Source organism: Physeter macrocephalus, chromosome 14, assembly GCF_002837175.3.
Source record: "Physeter macrocephalus isolate SW-GA chromosome 14, ASM283717v5, whole genome shotgun sequence".
Lineage (NCBI taxonomy): Eukaryota > Metazoa > Chordata > Mammalia > Artiodactyla > Physeteridae > Physeter > Physeter macrocephalus.
Genome location: NC_041227.1, coordinates 41,652,236 through 41,675,428, shown reverse-complemented (window position 1 = coordinate 41,675,428; position 23,193 = coordinate 41,652,236). Strand labels below are relative to the sequence as shown.

Genomic DNA, 23,193 nt, shown 5'->3' with positions numbered 1-23,193 from the left:
TGGTGAAAAACTGAAAGCATTTCCTCTAAGATCAGGAACAAGACAAGGATGTCCACTCTCACCACTATTATTCAACATAGGTTTGGAAGTCCTAGCTATGGCAATCAAAGAAAAAAAGAAATAAAAGGAATACAAGCTGGAAAAGAAGAAGTAAAACTGTCACTGTTTGCAGATGACATGATACTATACATAGAGAATCCTAAAGATGCCACCAGAAAACTACTAGAGCTAATCAATGAATTTGGTAACGTTGCAAGATACAAAATTAATGCACAGAAAACAGATTCAATGCAATCCCTATCAAATTACCAATGGCATTTTTTACAGAACTGAATAAAAAGTCTTAAAATTTGTATGGAGACACAAAAGATGCCGAATAACCAAAGCAGTCTTGAGGGAAAAAAACGGAGCTGGAGGAATCAGACTCCCTGACTTCAGACTATACTGCAAATCTACAGTAATCAAGACAGTATGGTACTGGCACAAAAACAGATATGGAGACACAAAAGATGCCGAATAACCAAAGCAGTCTTGAGGGAAAAAAACGGAGCTGGAGGAATCAGACTCCCTGACTTCAGACTATACTGCAAATCTACAGTAATCAAGACAATATGGTACTGGCAGTAAAACAGAAATATAGATCAATGGAACAAGATAGAAAGCACAGAGATAAACCCACGCACCTATGGTCAACTAATCTATGACAAAGGAGGCAAGGGTATACAATGGAGAAAGAACAGTCTGTTCAATAAGCGGTGCTGGGAAAACTGGACAGCTACGTGTAAAAAATGAAATTAGAACACTCCCTAACACCATACACAAAAATAAACTCAAAGGGGATTAGAGACCTAAATGTAAGACTGGACACTATAAAATTATTCTAGAGGAAAACATAGGAAGAACACTCTTTGACATAAATCACGGCAAGATCTTTTTTGATCCACCTCCAAAGACACATGCACCCAAATGTTCATTGCAGCACTATTTACAATAGCCAGGTCATGGAAGCAACCTAAATGCCCATTAACAGATGAATGGATAAAGAAGATGTGGTACATATTACACATGGAATATTACTCAGCCATAAAAAGCAACGAAATTGGGTAGAGACGTGGATGGATCTAGAGACTGTCCTACAGAGTGAAGTAAGTCAGAAAGAGAAAAACAAATATTGTATATTAACACATATATGTGGAACCTAGAAAAATGGTACAGATGAACCGGTTTGCAGGGCAGAAATTGAGACACAGATGTAGAGAACAAACGTGTGGACACCAAGCGGGGGAAAGCGGCGAGGGGTGGGAGTGGTGGTGTGATGAATTGGGAGATTGGGATTGACATGTATTCACTGATGTGTATAAAATGGATGACTAATAAGAACCTGCTGTATAAAAAAATAAAATAAAATTTAAAAATTTTTTAAAAAAATACTTAATAGAATAGAAAAGAGTCCTACATCTGCAGAACTACCTCATGCTTGGCAGGGGTGACACTGTGGTATAGTGTAGAAATAATGCTCTTTTTAATAAATGGTGCTATTTGGTTAAAAAACAAAAACAAAAAAAGAAAACCACACACACAAAAAGTGTACATTTGTGAAAAGAAGTAGCAAACACTATGAAATGATACGTTAGTCTTGAGCTTTGTGGGTCTTTGGTTTATTTTATTATTAAATACCTGCCTTTAAAGCAGAACCATCTATATCTATTTGTGTAAATGGAGAGCACAGATTAAAACGTCCAAGAAAGTGGACTAATCCTGGGAAAGACGGGCACTTCACTAAGAACAGGTACCAAATCTGAGGCCCCTGGGGCATCGACATCCATGATGTTTTAATTCAGCCACCCACTGGGGACGCACATCCTGGCCCAGGTGTCGCTGCTGAAAAACACAAACCACACAACTGGGGCCACACGGGGAACCAGGAGGAGCCCGGGGCCCACAGCCTGTTTAGGTGGCCAGGAGCCAGGTGTCCCGGCCTCTTAGGGGATCCAGACACTGAGTGAAACTTCTGCCCACATAAGAAAACAGGAAAAGGAGGCAGGCTGACAGTGGCTGGAGGGTGGGCAGCGCAGGTTAGAGGGAAGATGGGGCAAGTGGAGGAGGAATGGAGCAGAGGTGTAGGTCAGGCCGGTGTCACACGTAACCCGGGCCCAGTGGGGCCCCCTCAGCCTCTGCCGACCCCTCTCGGTGCTCACCCCTCCACCTCCCATCTCGGGCTCCTGCATAAACCTCGGGACAACCCTCTTTCTCAGGAAACACAGCGCTGGTTCAACGCACTCTTCTTAGACATGGTCCGTGTTCAAATCCCTCCAACGGCCCTAAGAACATCCTTTACAGTACAATTTTAAATCCAAGCGACAATACAGGATCACATCTCGCATTTAAGGTCATGTTTCTTAAGGCTCCTTTAATGAGAACCGTTTCCTTCTTTTCTCCCCGTCTTTCACAGCACTGATATTTTTAAGCGGTCTTAGAGAATGCCGCATAATACGGACTCGTCTAATTGTCCCTCGAGATCACCCTCGGGCATTCGGAGCAGGAACACCGTATACAGGCAACGCTGTGTCCTTGCAGTGATGTCACATCAGAGGTACACGGACGGTGTCAACTTGTCCCATGTGTCCTGGTTGTAATTAATGAACAAACAATCCCTACAGCGGTCCACCTCCCTCCCTCCTCCTCCCCCTCCCCCTCTCCCCCCACACCGTGTGGAGGATTCATTGCTAATCTTCGGCCTGAGTTAGTTATTACCACGGTGGTCGCAAAAGGTGATTTTCTAGTTTCATATTCTTTCACATCTCTAACTAGGCATTTTTCTGTAAAAAAAAGAGCCTTCCCTTCTGCCCTGGTTCCTTTTTGCAGTGAAAGCTGGATGTGGAGTTTGTTCACTTGTTAAATGTGTTATAATCCTTCCCTGTAGCCACTTAGGTTGATGATATCAGCTCAAGCTGTCCCAAACTTGACCCCTTCAGGAGCCCTTCTGGGCTCTTACGTGTGTTTTCTGATGTGACTATAACTAAGTTTAAGTTATTTAAATGGATATATTATGTTTCACCCCAGAATGATAAAGGAGGAAGTTTAATTAACTTTCTTCCAAAAACCCCTACAATAAAGTTCGTAAATTTTGGCCCAGGTGTCTCTCAGCTGCTCTCCACGGACGACAGCCCTGCCACAAAGGCGAGTGTGGGGACAGAGAACGGGGAGTGAAAGCCACCAACCTGCTCCTGGGACTTCAGAATCTGTATCACCTTGAAGGTGTACTTGTCCTTGCTGGCCCTGTTGTATTCCTTCACGGCGAACCACAGTGCCTGCTGCACGTATACGTAGGATTCGGGGACGTCTTGGAATTTCCTCACCACCTTCGATGAACCCCAGGCCTGGACACCTCTGGACGCAAGGGCCACCGTGGCCATGAGGAACAGCAGGCCGGGGCGGAGCCTGGCCATGGCACCTCAGCCCAGGGGGCGCGGCCGAGTCCCTCCTGTCCTTGCAAGGCTGGCCGGGCCCTGCTGCCTCTGCACCCGGCCCCTCCCAGCTCTGCTGCAGGCGGAAAGGGGAGAACAGCAGTTAACATCGTCTGCCCAAAAAAGAAGCCGCCTGCGAAATGTGCAATTCAGTCCATTTTCCCATCTTGGATGCTTCCTTTCTGGAAGGACACACACCTCTGTGCACTCACGTGTGGGAGGGATGCACACATACGTGTACACACACACACACACGCCTGTCCTTCCGGCCAGCTGGGTTGGGCCCTCTGGTAGGCACTGCACGTGCTCTGTGGCCTCTCATCATCAGAGACCCGTGGGGCTGCAAAACCCTTTACACAGGAGGAAACGGCCACGGGGCTGCGTGTCTGCTTCAGACCAGGGCTGCCCTGCCTCAGTCTCACCCACGCGTAGGAGGGATCACGGCTTGTAAAGTGCATTTGCCTAAGAGGAATCCCTTCTGCCACAGAAGGTCACCAGGATTTGGCTCACGAGGCAGAGGCAGCGGTTAATGTGTCAGTTGCAGACAAGGAGAAAGCCACTCGGCACAAAGCAGGGTCCGTGGGTTGCGTTCGCCACAGAGAAGTGGGGACAGAGTGTCCAAGCTGAACAGAGGACGTGATGGCCCAACCAAGAGATGCTTGGTGTCCGTCAGGCTCTAGATACAGACACCCAGCACCGAACACTCCCGGGGTCTTAGCTCGGTTGCCCGCCCAGGACACCGCTCTGACCCACGTGCCCTCTGCCAGGAATCGCCAACCAAACCCAGGCCGCGGGAAGCGACCTTCCCATGTGCCTCCCAGAGACGGGCCTGTGGGGAGGCTGATGCGTGAGGACACCGGGTCCCCTCCGCCCGCCAGCCTGGCCCGTGGTAACCTGCCCGCTCCTGCCCGGCCTCCGCGCGACGGCAGCATTGACGTGACACGCGTGGGATTGGAGCCGTTCAGATCCGCTCCGTGGCCTCTGGAGCAGTCGCCCAGACACACGGGACGGTTGCCCTGGGCCGCCTTCCAGCCAGCACTGCTAAACCTGGGACCCACCTGAGCACAAAGCTCCTTTCCACGCTGCTGTGGCCGAGCCCTGAGCTGGCCGCCGGCCGCAGGCGGTCTCTCTCCTTCCTCAGGACCCGAGCTCGGTGGCTCCTGCCCGTGGCCCGCTTGTCTCTGGCACGCTCAGTTCACAGCCATACATCTGCTCAGGGTGTCTGTTGGCGTCAGGGTGCGTCTGCCCTCAGCTGCCCTCCCTGCCAGTGGTCACCTCTGTTGCCCCTTTGTGATGTAAGCCCTGCCCCACTGATGCTGTCCAAGTGACCGGCCCCTCTGTCAGGGGACCCTCTGCCCTCAGAAGTCCACAGGCTCACCAGGAGCCCCCAGCAACTGCCCCAAGTGCTGAGTCCCAGCTCCTGTCCCTTGGCTCCTGACTTTCTAAATTTCTGCGCTTTGGATGTGGGCAGCTGGAAGTGAAGTCATCTCCAGGGCTGTTTCCATCAGTGTCTTGTCACGTGGCCCCTCAGTCTTAGAGACACCAAAGAGCCAGCCTCAGGGGACCTGGGGCCAGAGGCCCTCGGGTCGGGAGGCCAGGGGTGGTGCCGAGGACACGAAGCCAAAGGCTGGCAACAGACTCAGGCGTGATGGGCCTCTGTGGGATGGACAGAGGGCGGATCCCCCTTGGCCCGCCAGCCATTCCTCCCCATCTCCAGCCTTGTCCCGGGCAGGCTGCCCTTGTCCGGTTTCCTCTCCTGTGTGTGATTCTCGTCCCACGTCAGGCTGCCCTGACGGTCGAGACTCCATCCCACTCTGCTTTGGGGGCCTGGCTCGGCCACAGAGAGGGGCTCCCAAGAACTCAGAAGTTGGGAAATCACTACTTTTCTTTCCAGGATAAAATACACATCAGCCCAAAGAGGCTCCTACCTGAGATCCATAAGATAAAATCCAGACAGGGTCTATGAGACCTGAGAGTCACCTGCTGGAGGGTCAAATGTGTGAGACAGAATCCTTGGGCTGGAAATCAGGAGCCCTTTCTGAGCTTGTAGAAAACACAGAAGCCAGATGGAGGAGAACCATCAATCTGGCCACACATTTTGTGCGGCACACACTCTCACATGCTCTCGCCTCCCAAAGTCAACAGGTAAATGGGAACACTACGTTATTTGGAAGATATTTGGCAAAGGGTTAAGTTCCCTTTTATGGGAAAAGCTCTTTTTCTTTTAAATTTAAATTTTTATTTTTTTAACATCTTTATTGGAGTATAATTGCTTTACAATGGTGTGTTAGCTTCTGCTTTATAACAAAGTGAATCAGTTATACATATACATATGTCCCCATATCTCTTCCCTCTTGTGTTTGCCTCCCTCCCACCCTCCCTATCCCACCCCTCTAGGTGGTCACAAAGCGCCGAGCTGATCTCCCTGTGCTATGCGGCTGCTTTTAAAATCCGAAAGAAAAAGACAATTTCCTCACTTGTCTCGGCTCAAAGGGAGCCAAAGATAGGAGCATATAATATGTCCAGAAGGGAGTCCATTTCCCCTCTTGGCCCCGTGAATCGTTTGAAAACTGTGGCCTGGGCTGAGGCCTCTCTCAGCCCTCCCTGCACCCCCCGCCCCCCGGGCACCTTACTCAACACAAGTAGAGACAGCCCACATCTCTCCCTGGGAATCGGCTGGGGCCCACCCAGCTGGTCCAGGGAAAGTTCAAGGGTGGGGGCGGGGTGCTGACACTGCGATGGCTGTGGACCCACCGGGCTGAGTCCTGGGCTGGTCCTCAGGCCTCCACTGACGGAGTACGGAGGGGAGACAGCCCCCGGGCCCTCTGGGCACGGGCCCACTCCCCTCCATCCCCCGCAGCGGGCTCACCCCAGCTGCTTTGGGGTCATCGGCAATGGCGGATACTGACTGTTCCAGAAGCTATTGCCCCGAACAAAGCATCTCATTCTACCCCTGGCGGTAGGAACCAGGACGCCAGGAGGCACTGCTGGTGCTTCTCACCCTGGCTGCCTTAGGGGTGCGGCCAGAGGGCCGGTGGGGCGCACGGGGCTCGCTGCAGGGGCAGGGTGGTTTTTAAACAACTTTACTGAAATATAATTCTCATCATACAATTCAAGCATTTAAGTGTGCGATTCAATGGCTTTTAGCATCTTCACAGAGTTTTACATCCAAAACCACAATCGGCTTTTTCCCAGCAAGGCTGAACCAATACCCTCCCAATCTCCCCACCTCCTTCCAATCCTAGGCAACCTCGAATCTGCTTTCTCTATAGATTTACCTATTCTACACATTTCCTATAAATGGAATCACACTGTGTATGTCTTGTGGTGTATGGCTTTCTCTTAGCTTGTTTTCAAGGTTCATCCACGTTACAGCATGAATTGCTACTTCATTTCTTTTTATCGCTGAATAACTTTCCTTCGTGTATGTGTGTACTGTGTTTCATCTATCCATTCACCAATTAGTGGAGATGGGGGTTTTGACTACTTTTTGGCTATTATGACTAACGCTGCTACAAACTTTCATATTTGGGCTTTTGTGTGGACATATGCTTTTATTTCTCTTGGTATACAGGTCAGAGTGGAATTACTGGGTTACCTGAACTCTGTATTTAACTTTTTGAGGAACTGCTAGATGGTTTCCCACAGTGGCTGCACCATTTTACCTTCCCATCAGCGGTGTATGAGGGTTCCATTCCTCTACGTCCTTGCCAGCACTGGTTACTATCTCTGTATTTATTTATTTATTTACATTTTGGCCGCGTTGGTCTTAGTTGCAGCATGTGGGATCTTTTGCTGCGACGGATGGGTGGGATCTTCATTGCAGCACACGGGCTTCTCTCTAGTTGTGGTGTGCAGATTTTCTCTCCAGTTGCAGCACGCTGGCTCCAGAGCGCGTGGGCTCTGTAGTTTGCGGCAGGTGGGCTCTCTAGTTGAGGCGCCCGGGCTCAGTAGTTGTGGTGCGTGGACTTAGTTGCCCTGCGGCATGTGGGATCTTAGTTCCCTGACCAGGGATTGAACCCGCGTCCCCTGCCTTGGAAGGCAGATTCTTTACCACCGGACCACCAGGGAAGTCCCTCTATCTCTGTTTTTGATGATCGCCAGCCTAGTGGGTATGAAGGGAGACAAGTGGTTAGACTTTGACAAATGTGACGCAGAACATTTTAATTTCCATAATATCAGAGAGCTCTTGCAAGTAATTTTTAAAAAGACAAAAATCCAATAGGAAACTTGGAGAAAAGTAATCAACACAGAAGTCACTGGAAAAGAAATATAAATGTCTTTAATACATGTGTGAAAATATGCTTAGCTTCCTTAACAACAGAAATTCAAATGAAGTGTCACTATTCTCCTACACTTTGGAAAAAAGTTAAAAAACAAAGACAGTGTCTGGTTGATAAGGTGCCTTCATCAGCATTGGTAGAGTAGGAATCCATTGTCTTTGGTCAGGGTGATTTAGCAATCTCTGTTAAACATTTCAAAGTTACATAGTCCTAAACACATCCACATGCAGGAGTTTGTCCCACAGAAATATTTGCCTACATACACAAAAGGGCATGGAGGCACAGTTTTTTTCTTGGGTGGAGTTAATAACAGTAGTTATTACCTAAATTTTTCTGTCTTTATAGACTGCCCCTATCCTGGACCTTCAGCTGGAGAGAGCAGGCTTGGGTTGGACAGAGGAAAAACGCAACTGTTTACAAAATGGCATCTTCACTAACTTTGTCGGCACAGATCAGTTTCGACATCCTAGGCAGGGTTTAGGTGGAGGGGAGGGACACCCCGTGGGTACTTGGTGTGGAGAGAGCTTCACAACCTGTATCAGAGGCGGTGCTTGGGGAGGGGGGGGGATCACACCGACACGGGTCCCAGTCAGAAGCTTGGGGGTGCCGAGGGGTCAGCCGAGGGCCTTGGCCCCTGTCACTCCACAGTTCCGGCCGTCAGCATCTTCTCCGCTCCTTCATGTGGACCATTGCGTCTTTGTCGTTCTTGTACAAACCGTGGGAAGCAGATCAAGACGAGTCTTGGACTCCTCTTCCACCCGGATCGATACAGGTGAACCCTCCTCGGCAGAAATTCTGGAGCCATTCGGGCTGTAGGGCCAGGTAGCGTTACCGAGCTAAGTTGTTTGGTGATTTATTTCCCCTTTCTTCAGGCCTCTGTCCCTCCACTCTGAACCACCCTCCCCCAAAGCTCTCCACCGTCCACCTAGAGTCATTCCCCACCTGCAGGATTGAGGGTCTGCTGGAGGCGGGGAGGCCGAGATCTCTCCCTGGGAGAGGCCCCCATGAAAGGCTGTGCAGCTGAGGCCCAAACTCCGCCATGAGGGAGCCCTGTTACGGTCAGGCCAACACCCTCGAAAGCAAAGAGACTGGAAGGAAAAAAGCCCCATCACCTTTCTCCATAGCCACATTTGCTGGCCGCTTGCCAAGGCAGGAGCTGAGCAAGGGCTACAGAAGCTAGGACGGCGCCCAGCCCATCTGGACTCACAGGGGGCACCGCCGAGGGCCAGACACCTGGCTCCAGTCCTAGCTTGGGAAAGTTGCCCGTCCTCACCCGCACTCAGCCCGGCTGTGTGACCTAATTCCTGCCTGGTTCCTCTCATCTGGCAGTTCTTCTTATAGCAACGCCCTTAAGTCTTGCTCCAGGGATGGATGAATTGGGAAAGATCCTGCAGAAATCACCCTCATTTCATCACAAATCCCCTTTTGTCAAGAGGAAGGCCATGGTCCAGTCCCCAGCACTTTGGAGCAATCCCCTGATCTGCGGCCTGGCTCTGGGCCTCTCTCATGGGTGAAGTTTGCTGTGACACTGAGCAAGGTGAAGCTAGGTCCACCACACAGCCAGTTCCATCTTGGCAATGGTCACAGTCCTACATTCTTGCTTTTTCCACGGGCAAGGTGAGGGTGAGAGAGTGATTGCAGAAGGGGCTTCTCTGCGTGTGTCCAGGGGGCTGGCCTTGAGGCCTTGAGGGTCCCGGCCAGGAGGTGCAGTCAGGGTTCTGGAAGCAGAGCAAGCTGGGCACTGGGCGTGTGCACACCTCGGGTTGAGCCCATCAAGTCAGACAGCTCGGGGGCCTGTCCCTGCAGTGTCCGTGGTGGGAGACCATGCGGAGCCGGAGACCAGTTCATTGCCCTTGGCAATTCTTTCCCAGAGAAAGGCCCCCAGGTTCACGTTCCTGTCCTCACGGGAGGAAGGGTAAACGCTGCCAGCACGCCTAGTGTCCAGATAAGAGCTGGGGACTCGCAGACCCAAGCCCTCCCCATCCTCTGGTCCATGGACCCTCTGTTCTTTGGGCAAGAGCCTTGAAGTCTCTGTTTTGTCCCTGGCCTACTTTGAAGTTGCAACAATTAAACCCTGTGTCAGCCCAAGAACAAAAGTGACCCTAGAACTAATGCTTTTTAACTCTTTGCTGGGACAAGGCTGACTGTGAAAAGTGGGAGGAGGCAACAGAGACCAGGGCTCAGGTCTCTGCTGCCAACTGTCCCTAAGGCCGCTAGCCGGCCTGACCCCAGCAGAAACCTGCAAATGTTGTGTCGGCACATGGATAGCAGAACCGTCAGCCTCCCCCGCTGTAACGTTCGTACATGCAGCTGACCCAGCACATCGCCTGGTCCTACCGACCCAGCAGGCATTCTGTCCTCCAAGATGAAGGCTAACAGACTGAAGGCCCAGTTACACCGTGAGGCTTTTGAACTAGAAGGTGGCAGCGTTGGGACAAGAACTCCATCTTCTGTGCTGGCCTGTGGCTGTACCCCTGCCCTTGAGGTGCCAGCAGCCTACGGCTCAGACATACTGGTGTCCGGGAGGTAGTCACACAGCCGACCCTGCTCCTGGACTCGCTCCCCTGGCCGGGGGCTCCGTGACTCAGCCAGGACTAGAGACTCGTTTCCTCGTACTCAGACACGCTCATGCCAAGAAGGGAGGCTGTTAGCTGGGACTGGTACCCAGGTAGCCAGGATCTGCCCGCAGAGACCGTAAAACGCTGTGGGGAGACGGCCTGCCCCCTGCCAAGCCTGGCCCCGAGCTCCTCTGCGAGTGCCCTGTTGTCCTGGGCCCCTCTGCCCTCTGTTCCCCGTGGCTTCCTGGGCTCCCATCCTTCCACGGCCCAGCCTGGGCCCACACATGCAGCCAGGAGTCAGGAGGATGCCCGTCATGGGGGGCAGCCCCACCGAGGGTGGGGACATGGTGCGTGAGTGCCCGTGTGGAGTCTCCGCCGGTGGGCAGGGGGCCCAAGGTGGGCCGTGGGTGGGCAGAGCAGGTGGGCATAAAATGCTCGGGGCGCAGTGGGCGCACAAAGGCACTGTCCGGTCCCACCGGCGTGGTCACAAGCCCGTAGAGGCGCCATCCAGGCCCTGCAAGCTGCCTCTCCTTCCAGATGATCCACACCAGTCAGTCTGCAGGAGAGGATGGTTCCCCGGGGGGAAGCTGAAGAGCCTCTGGCTGGCCCTAGGTGACATCCATGGCAGTGCGTTGACCTGGCCCTGCACGTCCATCAGGAGCCTGGTGATTGGGGCAGAGACGGGCTTCTGTGCCAGGTATGCTCAAGTGCACTTGACGGGCCGTTGACTATGGGAGGAGGGAAATGTCCTGCTCGGTTTGGTTTTGGGACAACACTTGCAGGGTGGCCCTGGCTGAGACTGGAGACGCCAGGAGGGGAGACAGGAGGGGTTTATGGCCAGGCCGGTGCAGCGGCCTGCCTCCGTCCAGGACCTGCCAATGAATCGGGGAACCCTCCACGGTGGACGTGAGGAAGGTTGGCAGGAGTGCCCTTCACCAAGGAAAGCAGTCTGCGGGCGAGGGACCCCTGGACCGCAGAAGGCCCGTCTCACCCCCTGGGCCTCTGCTCCGGCTGCAGCCCCACTTCTGCTTTCTCTCCTCTCCCCTGGCTGAGTCCGTTGGTCTCGGGAGAGGACCCAGATCTTTATCCCATGTGCCTTGGAAGCAGATCAGCCTTGCTATTTCATTCCCGGGGTCGGTGGGGAACAGCTACTTTGCTGGCCTGGGTCCATCCTAGAGCTCCCACGTGGCCACCCCCCAATCCCCTGTGCAGGGTGGACACTGGTGGCCGCCCTGCACACTTCCAGTGTCCGCGTCTTGACCCTTTGTCCCTGACTCCTCTGGAGACCCTAGAAATGCACCTACTGTGTCTACATGTACCTAGCACATAGAAAGGGGAACACCACCCGCTAGGCGCACGCGGGTGATGAGTCTGTGCCCCTCCCCATGGGCTCTCAGTCCAGCAGGGCCTGGGAGCCAGGCAGTCCCCACGCTGGCCTGGGTCAAGGCGAGCAGACCTGGGGTGTGGTCAGTGGTGCGGCGCCCAGTGGACATGGCAGAGCTGGGACAGTGGCTTACACCTCTGAGACCAGGACCAGGCTGCACTCTCCCCACAGCCCACCTGGCCCTTTCGCAGGTTGGAGGCCCTGAGCTCCCTGCTGCTGCCACCCAGGGGATCCCCGGAGCACCCACCCCTGGTCCTGGCAGCTCTGGCCTCGTTTCCCACTGGCCTGCGGGGTCTCCACAGCCCGGTGCAGGACTGGGCTAAATGGATTCCTTGTTCTCGCAGAGGATGGCCGTGACTGGTCACCAGCTGGAAAGGCCTGGGGTCCCCGCAGGATAGGGGCAGGGCAGAGGGCGGGACCCCCAGACCGGTCCTGAGCTTGGGCAGCCTCCGAGGCCACGTGGCCAGTCTTGTTGGGCAGCATTTCCTTGACCTCTGTGGCCTTCCAGGGCCCCTTTGCTCCTGCGTCCCAGACTGAGGCAGACAGTGTTGGATTCAGGGTGCAGGGGGCCTTCAGCAGAATGGAGTAGAGGCTGTAGGTCTGACCTCCCACCGGGGAAGTGAGCATGTGTGTGTGTGTGTGTGTGTGTGTGTGTGTGTGTGTGTGTGTGTGAGAGAGAGAGAGAGAGAGACTCCAGTAACATCTCAGCAGAAAGGACATGAAACCCAGCAAGGGAAAGCGAGGCCCGCCTGGCATCTTATTTCATGTGAAGAAAGAGAAAATGAAAAGAAGAGACTTGGAGAGACAGGTTGAAAAGAGGTGAAGTTAGATTAAATTTTGATATCAGTTAACACACACTTAGAAAGAGGCCTGTACGGGGTATCTCTGTCCACGTGGGAGGAACACCTGTACCAGCCGGGCGGCAGTCACCCCGCCCCCCAGCACGTCCGGCTAGCCCCACACTGTGCCCTGCCCGCCTGCTGCAGACCCCGGATTCCTGCGGTTCCCACCCAACTGTCCGGAAGGAAGGACCACCCCAAGAGGTTGGTCCCAAAAGGCTGTGTTTCCTACGGCGCCTACATGTGCCTCGCGAGCAGGGGGGTATGCGCAGCTGTGGTCCGACCTGGGCACCGGGGCTGGGCAGTGGGTCTGCTGCTGCGGCAGGGGGCATCCCCCCAGGGTATCTGGGGGTCACTTTTGGATGGAGCCCTCCTGGCCTGAGGGGAAGAGTAGTTTTTAATCAGGATAAGTGTATTAGGTCCAAGTGATGTTAAGCCTGTTCCAGATCCAAATCCTGGGCCCTTACCTGGGGGAGGCTCCCGGGGTTGGGGGCAGAGTAGGAGTTGTGTCGGAGGAGAGCGGGGCACACGTGGGTGGGCTGGGAAGAGAGACTAGGGGGGCTGACAGGGGGAAGAGACAATCAGAGGAGAGGCAAGGGCTCTGCAAGGTGAATACCACTTGTCCCCTGTCACCCCAGGTGGCATGGTGTCTCCAACCGTGAGACCTTAATTTGGAGGAACCAGAGACAAAAGAAGTGGCCTTTGAGTCCCGAGGCCTCATTCTGTCTGGGGCAGGAATGCTGAATCCCCGCCACCCACCAGGCCCTGAGGTGAAGCCCTGAATGTTGGAAACACAGTTGGTCTCCCGAATTGTACCCAACACCACGTTTAAAACAGCCTATTTATTTTTAAGAAATCTAATTGTGGTAAATACATATAACATCTCCCATCCAAACCATTTACGTGTATAGTTCAGTAGTGTTGAGTATATTCACAATGTTGTGCAACTGATCTCCACAAGCTTTTCACCCTGTGAAATTAAAACACTATCCATTAAGGAATTCCCCCTCAGACACACCTATTTTTAATGATTACTTTCTTTGAGGAAGTTTTATCTCCTGTTATCATCTCTGTTTGTGTACTTCCTTCTCCACATACCCCCATCTCTCCTCCATCTCTCTCCATACACACAGCTGCATACGCACACCAATACACACCTGCACACACGTGCACCCACAGACATATGTGAACACTGCAGCTTCCTTTGAAGGCCTTATTGTCCTCACCCCTCTAGATCTGCGACCACTGTTGACATTTACATAAATAGAAACACAGATTCTCCCAATTCACAGGGCCCCCAAGGGGAAGACTGCTGCTTCTGCCAGGGGGTCTCCCAGCTGCGTCCCCCTCATCTCCCACCGGTGACCCATCCACTCGGGACCCAGGAGAAAGGGGCCTCAGGCCAAAGGAGGCTTCCAGAAAGAAGCTGTGAGTACCCACTGCGTTCAGCCCTCTGTGGGGCGGTGGGGATTACCACATCAAAAGGAGAATATCTTTATTGCCTGTCTTTCCTCACGAGAAATAAAACAGACTTTCTAAGGGTAGGGAATCCTTCCAGTCACTCATCATGACGCCCCCAGAGCCTGGAGCCAGGCTGAACACAGAGAGAACATGTCAATATTTGTGGACTGAGTGAGAAATGCTTTTGCTTTGATGAAAAAACATTCATTTCTGACTTTTCTTTATATTGTTTCAAGTTTTCTATATTATATATGCATTACTTCAATAATTAGGAAAACAAGGAAAATAACCTTAGCAACGGTATGATGGTATGTAAATAAAAACGGGGTTAGAGCGAAGGGCAGTTCTTGTGCTTATGGCAGAAGATCGAAGAGGAACCGGGCCTGAGGGCTGACAATTTGTCACCTCTAGGGATTTAGCCACACATGCCCCTCTGCCCCTGGGATCAGGAGGCCTCAGGCACCATAGCACAAGGTCTGACCCAGGGGAGACCCCGCTCTGGGGGCAGATTAAGCTCCAGAGCCCACAGCGGCCTCTTCCTTGGGCCTCCACGTGCCTCGTGGGATCAGGGCACCTGGTCCCCCTTTCAGTTCTGTCATGGCCGAGAATGTAAAGCAGACAGGCCTTCCCCTATGCTCAGTGGTTCCCATGACCCAGGGAAACAGGGGTGAGGCAGGGCCCTCGGGAGGGGAGCCCATGCAGACTGGCAGGCGCCCGAGGCCCTACTGGGCCCCTCAGGCCGGGGCGTCATGGAGGGCAAACCCCAAGACCCAACCCGGCAGATGCAGAGCCCGCTTCGAGGGTCATCAGTGCATGGAGCCCCCCAACCCCATGTCCTCCAAGGCTGGGCTGATGGAGTAACCCCACCAGCTGCCCCTCAGCCCTTTCCCCATGAACTACCAAGTTTAAAGCACGTGCTGGACTTTTGTCTGACTCTAGGGTGCATTTGAGGTTTTTGTTTGCTCGCCTTTTTTTTTCTTATGAACCCTAGTTGCCCAAAGTCAGCTTAAACATCATCTGTCTTGGTTTTTGGCACTCCTCGCATTGGTCCACGCATAGCTGTATGATGCAATGGACACCCATGAATCCATCACCCAAGGCGAGAGCTGGAATGTTATCAGTCTCTGACATGTACTCCTCAGCTGCCCTGTGACCCCACTCTGGACGTTGTGCATCTCATCCCTGCCTTTACTCAGAGCTTCATCACCAGTGTCCGCAACCCTGACATGTCCAGTTCTGCTGGGTTTTGTACTTTGGGAAAAGACGAGTATCCATCATGGCACATGCAGCCCTGGGACCTGGGCTGTCCACTCAAGGTTATGGTACCAACTGTTGCACACGGAAGCATCACTGTGGTCCTCAAGCCCTCCCTGGTTAAGACTAGCCCATCTGCACACTTTGCCCTGACTTCCCAGCCTCCCACTGCGGTGGGCCTGGCACATGGCCGGTTTCCACCTGTGCTGTGGGGGCGGAGTTGACAGCGTCAGGACGAGGTGTGAAGAGTCCTCCTACTCTCGGGTGGTCTCTCATGGTGAGGGGTGCCCTGGGGGCACCTAGCCCGAGAATACGTGGTGTGGGAGCTCCTAGCATCCGGCAACCTGGTCTGGGAACTATTAAAGGTCCAGCTGCGGGCTTCCCTGGTGGCGCAGTGGTTGCGCGTCCGCCTGCCGATGCAGGGGAACCGGGTTCGCGCCCCGGTCTGGGAGGATCCCACATGCCGCGGAGCGGCTGGGCCCGTGAGCCATGGCCGCTGGGCCTGCGCTTCCGGAGCCTGTGCTCCGCAACGGGAGAGGCCACAACAGAGGGAGGCCCGCATACCATGAAAAAAGAAAAAAAAAAAAGGTCCAGCTGTTTGACAACACCTAGTCGGGGCCCCAGAACAGGTGGAACAGACCTGTTCCCACTCCAGGGTGAGCCCAGCTGTGCTGATCTGAAGGGAAGCCACACAGCCACGCCTCCGGGTCAGCCTCAGACCCATGACTTGATAATGGACTCTTGCTGTGATGCACTGCAGAGGTCAAGAGGGGTTTGTAGTGCAGCATTTCTGTGCTGATCAGTACACCAAAATTCACCAAACTGAAGCGATATTTCTAGGGTTTGGATATTTTGTAGAAATATGTGGTTACTGTTGTTGATTTTGTAAAAGAACCAACTATTATGCCCCTAACACTCTCATAAGCCTTTGAACTTCACAAGCATGTGCAAACACACACACACACCATCAACACGTTGATATTACCTAGAGAAGTTTAATTCTGGGCTGCTCTGAACATAATAATCCCCCTATCCTGCATGCCTGTCAGGAAGGAGTAATGCTTACTGCTATGTGTCACTGATATTTTGAGGCTGCTTCTTACGCAGCAAGAGCTAATTGATACAAAATCTTTGCCTTGTGTCTTCCTTTAATTTTGGAAAATGTTTCTCCATTATTTCTTCAAATATTTCTATCTTTTTCCTTTTCTTTTCCTTTGGTGTTCCTAGGTTCGCAGTTCTACAGATGTTTGTACTTCAACTTCTATCCTTAAATCACCCGAATTTCTCTCTCTTACCTCCTCATCCTTTCCTGCTGCCTCTGCATGCATTCCCCAGTGCTGAGACTTGGATTAAGGAGGAGTCTCAGCATGTGTATCCCAAAGGGCCCTGCTTCTCCAAACCAGGTAATCCCAGAAAACATTCTGGGTTTTGTGGAAATCAAGAATTTCTAAAATACGTGTCCATTTTTCTATTGCGTGCTTCTACTGTGTATATTTTCACTCCCTACTGATTTGGGATGACTAGTGACTAGGCTAAATCTGGAGTGGTTCCTCCAGGACACGGTGACACAGGACAGGACACTCCTGGTTGTGACTGACCTTAGGGAGTGGGCCATCGTCCCCAACCTGCTAACGTGGGTTCGCCAATGACAACAGTGGAGGGCATAAAATTCACCAGCCGCACCAAGACCCTCACACGGCCCAGGACCCTGAGCCTCAGCTCGGTGAAGGGGCCATGGTTTTAACCCCATATTCCCAGAGAGCGGGAGCCAGAGGCAAGATGCGGGCCAACAAAATATCCTCACTGCGGTTCACACACCTCGAAATATTGGGCTTCCTTAGAAAGCATTTCCCAATCTTGGGCACAGGTGCCAACCAGCTGGGGACTTTGTGTGTTTCTGACATCAGGTAGCAGAGACGGGGGGAGTGGGTCTCTAGCACATGAGTGAAATGAAGCCACTGGGGTTGCCAAGGTAGAATGAAATGAAACAGAGCAGATGGCAGGCCTTGCCCAGGGGAATGGGGGTTGGGCTGAAGATGCTCACCTGTGAGCAGAGCCCGCCGGCCCTCAGGGCAGGGCTGCTTTTCCTGGGCCAGCATGCAGCCCAGAGCAACGACCACAGAGCTAAGAGCTCTAAGCCAAGGGTGGGCAACAGGCTGGCTTTGCTGACCATAAGACTCACCCTGTCAGTGTGTACGTGCCCCTATCAGGGCGGGAAGATGTTACAGACTCTACACACAGGCTGGACAAGGAGCCAAAACTGACCCGGGCCGCTGTCTTTGTGACCTGCCCGGTGGAGCTGTCCTCGGTGTTCCTGGGAAATGCTGTCCAATCAGCACTGATGACCACTTCAAGGGAACCAACCGGCCAGGAAAGGATAGACTAACCACCATGGACACGCAAACCAGATCCCCGAACTCAAAAGGCGGAGGGAAGACCCCTCAGCCCCTCCCTCTGAAGTCCTCCTCCAGACAGCGTCCCATGGCCTCTCTGTCCTGCTTAGGGCCCCAGGCCCCCGCCCCTCGGCCCCTCCAGGGCTGCCCCCACCAGGACCCGGGAAGAGAGAGGTGCTCATGGGGGGCTCGGTCACCTCAGGGCCTGTCCCAGGGCTAGTGATCAGTGTTGACGGCCATGGAGGCCAGGCTGGGTGCCGATGGGGGAACACAGGGGTCAGGGAGCAGGAGGGGAGGGGGTGACTGGAGCTGCCATCTTCTGAGCTGACCCCAGAGGCCCTGAGGAGATTTCTCATCAGTCAGGCAGCTCCAGGGCAGATGGCCCCATGGGGATCCACAGAGGACAGAGCCTTCTGTCATCTTTGTCACCCACCTCCCACCCCTGTGCCCGGGCATCAACCCACCACCACCACCGCAGAAGGGCCACTCACTGTGCATCTGGCCTCAGGGATGGACACAGAAGGGACACAGGTGGCTGTCGCCTGGCAAAACTGTCTGGGTTCTTTTTGAGTGGAATGGATGGGGCCCTGGAGAGATTGGAGAGTGAAGGAACAAAAGAATGGAAGAATGGATGCATGTTTGGATGGATGAAAGGAGGGATAAATGCATGGATGATGGAAAGATGGATGGATGCCTGGATACATGGATGGATGCCTGGGTGGATGGATGCATGGATGGTGGAAGGATGGATGGATGCATGGATGGACAGATGATGGACAAATGGAGAATATATGAATGAATGAATGAATGAATGAATGAGTACACACACCAATCATGAGGAGCCTGCAAGAACCAGGAAGGGCACCCTCCCATGAGCTGAGGAGTTTGATTGACTCAGCACCCTGCACCCACAGCCAAGGTGAGAACAACAATGGTAAAATTCTCCATCGCTTGTCGACGGCAGCAACATCCATGGAAATAAACCATCAGGGAGAATGCAAAAGTGACAGGGACCCAGAATGTGCTCTGAGATGCCTTTAATTGCTCTGGTGCCACGCAGACCTAGGACTCCAGACTCTCATTCTTCAGGAGAAAAGGAGCTGCTGTGGGAGCCGGGAACTCCTCCCCCCATTTCTGCTGGCAGGTGCTGTTCAGGAGGGTGAACTGGGTCAACCATGGCCGTGAGTCCACAATGAAAGTGCAGCTCACCTGAAGAAAGTAATTTTATGTAAGACATAAAATCAGAACAATGTAACAATGAGAGCGCTTAGCAGGAAGAACTTACCAGGAGCTCAAGGTGCATTAAGAACTAAAGAGGAAAGAAAAGCAGAATCAAACAGTGGCCTGGGGCTGGGCTCCAGAGCTCAAGTCTCCACCATCAAGGCAGGGGCTCCTGAGAGGGTGCCTGGTGGGGCCATCACCTGCCCTTCAGGGTCCCCCCCACCCAGGGCACGTGTCGCTGCCTGAAGGGTCTCTGCCCCGTGAGCTCCTGGGGGAGGCAGCAGACTGCCCCAGATGGTGCCCACCCCGCCATCAGCTGCAGCTGCAAACCCACCCCAAGGAGAGGCTGCCCCAAGGCTGGGGTCCGGGGAGACCCCAGTCCCACTGAGGGCCTCAGCCTGACTGAGGCCCATCTCCAAGGTTTCAGTCCAACAGACCAGATGTCAGTTCATAGGGTGATGACAAGCGGTCTGACCGACCAGGACTCCTCCTTGCCGCCCAGGAGACCAGAGGGAGGGGTGGCGCGACCAGCAAACTAAACTGTCCTCCTGTCCAGAGGAATCGGAGCAAAGGAAGGAGAGGCCCACAGGGAGAACAGCGTCTTCCTGGACCCGAGTTCTCAGGAAGCGGGAGGCTGGGGCCCAGCTTTGGATGGAGGCTCCATCCAAGAGGGGAGGGCCCATGGGGGTCTGTGGGGTTCTCTGCTGGGCCAGCCGGGCTGTGAGCACTGGGCCCAGCTTGCTGCTGTGCTGGGAGCATCTCTGTACAGGGGGAGCCCTGGGACCTGGCGGGGAGGGGCCAGGCCCTGTCTTTCTGCCCCAGGGTCATCCCTGAGGACTTCCCTAAGCACCTTCCCCTCGGCATGCTGTGAGATAAAGAAAATACGTATATTGGTCTCTGCCTGTATTCCTGGCATAGAACACCTGGATCCCTTGTCAATTTCTAAGTGATAAGAACACCAGGGGCATGTTTTGTTCTACTGAGGTGACTCTGGGTGGGCTCCTGGCTGGGGACTGGTCAGCAGAAAGACCAATGATGACCCATGATGGGGCTCGGGAGAGTCTTGCCTACGTGAGGAAGCCTCCCTAGAATCCTGATGGTGTGGGGTTCAGGGCATCCATGTGGGTGAGCACATCCACATATTGGGGGGAGGGTTGATACACCTCGGTCCTCAGAAACTCCTGTGCTCAGAACCCACCCCCACCTCACCTTGTGTATCTCTGCATCCGGCTGTTCATCTATATCCTTTACCCTATCCTTTAATAAGATGGGAAACGTAAGTATTTCCCTGAGTTCTGTGAGCCACTCGAGCAAATTCATCAAACCTGAAGAGAGGGAGATGGGAACCTCCGATTTGTGGTCAATTGGACAGAAGTTGTGGGCAGCCTGGGGACCTACTCCCTGCGACTGGCATCTGAATGTGTCGGAGTGTCTCGTGGGCCTGAGCCCTTAACCTGTGAGACTTGATGCCACCTCCAGGTAGGTAACTGGTGTCGCCGAGAATTGTTTGGTGGGGGAAAAAACCCACACATTCGGTGACCAGAAGGGTCAGCGGCGAGGTGTTCAGTGTGGGGAATAAAGGAGATGCACGGGAACTGTGTGTTTTCCTAATACACCCTCCTTGATGTGATTTTTCCTTCTCAGATTTGTGATGCTTTGGGTTGATTTTACTCTCAACCCTTTTTCTCTTCCGGGCCTTCTTGCAAGGGGCAGTTGTCAATGTCTTGGTCGTATTTTTTACAAATTGTGCGGCCCAGCTCCAGGTCCATTAAATATATCATTGTCCAGTTCTGTCAAGGAGAAATTAGAAAACAGAAAGTCAGAGAATCCAGTAGAAAAGTGGGCAAAAAACTACAAGATGCACATGAATAATACACACAAACCATGTGTAATTTCTCTGCAAGCACATAACCAACATAAAGATGTCCCTGAGTGCAGCTCCAGCAGCCCTGGACTCTTCCCTGATGCACTCCGCCTGGTGGCAGGTACCCGGGAGCCACATCACCAGTACATGCCAGTGGTGGAGGGGGGTGGTCACGGGAGGTAGGTCCCCGGTGCTGAGAGCACACGCACAGCACACCTGACACGAGACCCTGCTCTCAATCGCATCAGCCAGACACACGGAGGGCATCGCACGGCTCCTTGTAGGGAGGCAGACGGGGGTGCTTGTCCACCGAGCCGCCCTCAGAGCTGCCCTGTCCCTCGGGGGCAGCATCCAGACCAGGACAGGGGGCTGGGGGCTGGATGCTCTGTCTCTCCTGGGGCAGCTGCAGCAGCAAAGGGCTCACCTTGTAAACCTTCATCCAGGTGGATGTTTGTGAACCGGGTGCTGCTCTGTGTGTTCATCAGCTTCTCTAAGAGGTTAACACAAGATAGGATTTCATCCCCTACAGAGAGGTCGTGAAAACTCGGAAGAACTCCAACATGGAGAGGAATGTCACCAGAAACTTCCATAGGGAGGAGCACGGCCCTGACCTGGAATTGTCTAGAAAGCTGGCTTCTTTAGGGGCTCAGGAATGCCTGCAGCTGATGCCACCAGCTCCACACACACACACACACACACACACACACACACACACACACGCGCGCGCGCGCGCGCGCGCCCAGCCCCTTGCACTGCCGCTGGACCCTGGGCGAAGACGGGTTTAGGGCCTGGCGGGGGTGGCAGCTGAGTCCTCAGTGATGCTCGAGGGACCCTCAGCCTCCACAGGTCCAGGGCTGAGCACAGCCCAGCAAAGGGCCAGCTGGTCGGGAAATGAGGGCCCATGAGGGAAGCCAGGGCTGTCTGTGCAGGGAGCAGGCCGGCCTCCAGTCCCATCAGGAGTGTTTGCAGCGGGGGACCCTCACATCAGAGCCCCGCTGACCTGGGCCAGCTTGGGGCTGGCCATCCGGGCCAAGAATGGGTCTGGGCTCAGGACTGTTGGACAACAACTAATCCAGACAAAGTATCCGGGGCGGGGGAGGTATGAGCATCGGTGGGAAAGCGCTGCACAGCCAGGTGCTAAGGACACCCACACTCCCATCAGGTCCCCCCTCTTCCCCACCCTCATGCTCTGTAACCCACAGCCTTCTTTCGCAGAACTGCCTCGGGAACACTGACTGTGACAGACTCGGCCCGGCCATCTTCCTGTCTCCCCCGCCCCTCACTCTGCTGTCTGCTCAACTGCTCAGGACAAAGTCCTGTGGTCTGTGCCTGACCCCGGCCCCCCTACACGCCACGTCAACCTCCAAGTCGACTCAGAAGCAGCTCTTCCTCTGCCTCCTGGCATCCAGTGCCCAGCTCCTGCACCCTGGTCCCAACTTGCCCCCAAGCTGTGGAGCCCACTGCCCCCATGGGGTCCAGAGAGATGCTGGACAAAGCTGAGCGACCTCCTCCCGTGAGTCCCTGCTCCTCCGAGGATAACATCCTGACCCAGCCCTGGCACACGCCCACCCTGCACCCCCGCCTCTCTGAACCTCCTTCCCTGAGACACGGGCCCATAGCCCTCAGGCTGGCCCCGTCGGGCACTCGCGGCTCACCCCGGTCCAGGGTTCTCTCCGGGGCTTCCCGCTCTTCTTGTTCCCAAACCTGCACTTGGCCGGGTCCTTCCAGGAGTGCCCATCATGAAGAGTGCTTCCCCGCCCCCTGCTCCCCTCAGCCCTGCGGTCCTACACTGACCGCTCTTGTCCAGGTCTTCCACAATCTCACCCGAAAACTTGGGGCCTGTGTGCTTCTCACCACCAGCGTAACAGCCCCACGAGATCACGCCCTGTCTGCCTCTGCTGCCTCCCGCCAGGCCTGACCCACAGTGGCCACGTGGTCAAGGCCGGCTCACTTCACAAGGGGCCTCAGCCCAGCATCCAGGCAGTGATTCTGGCAGCTGAGGCCTGCGATCGGCTCCACTCTGCGCTGCCGGTCCTTCCTGGGCTTTCATGTTGGGGCGCTGCCTCCCCTCCGTCTCCCTCCTCACCTGCTCTCTGCCTCCCTCTCCTTCTCTCCCTGTTCCAACCGCTAAGCTAACACATCAGAAACTTGGATCCCTTCTATTTTGGTATCTTGTATTTTTAAATATCCTTGACCAAATGAAACATCCCTTACCTTTTCCTGCAGACCGCGGACAGCCCCTTCCCCCGACCCCGGGCCCGGCTTCAGGGAGAAGGTGGAGCCGCAGACAGGGAGCCTCCCTCACCTTCTGGCCTCCACTCCCCAACCCCAACACCACTCCCACCCCCACCACCCACTCCCATCCAAATCCCCCACTCCCACCCCCAACCCCACTCCCACCTCACCCCCATCCCCCACCTCCATCCCCCACTCCCACTCCCATCCCCCATCCCCCACTCCCACCCCACC

General features: G+C 54.2%; 1 protein-coding gene across 1 annotated transcript in view; it reads right to left on the bottom strand.

Moving 5' to 3' along the window:
- Positions 1-3,449, bottom strand: part of CST8 (cystatin 8) — a 10,768-nt gene extending 7,319 nt beyond the window's left edge. The window contains exon 1 of the mRNA XM_007100514.2: positions 3,222-3,449. Within this exon, the coding sequence (XP_007100576.1) occupies positions 3,222-3,449 (228 nt within the window). The remainder of the gene's footprint in view (positions 1-3,221) is intronic.
- Between the last annotated feature and the right edge of the window lie 19,744 nt (positions 3,450-23,193).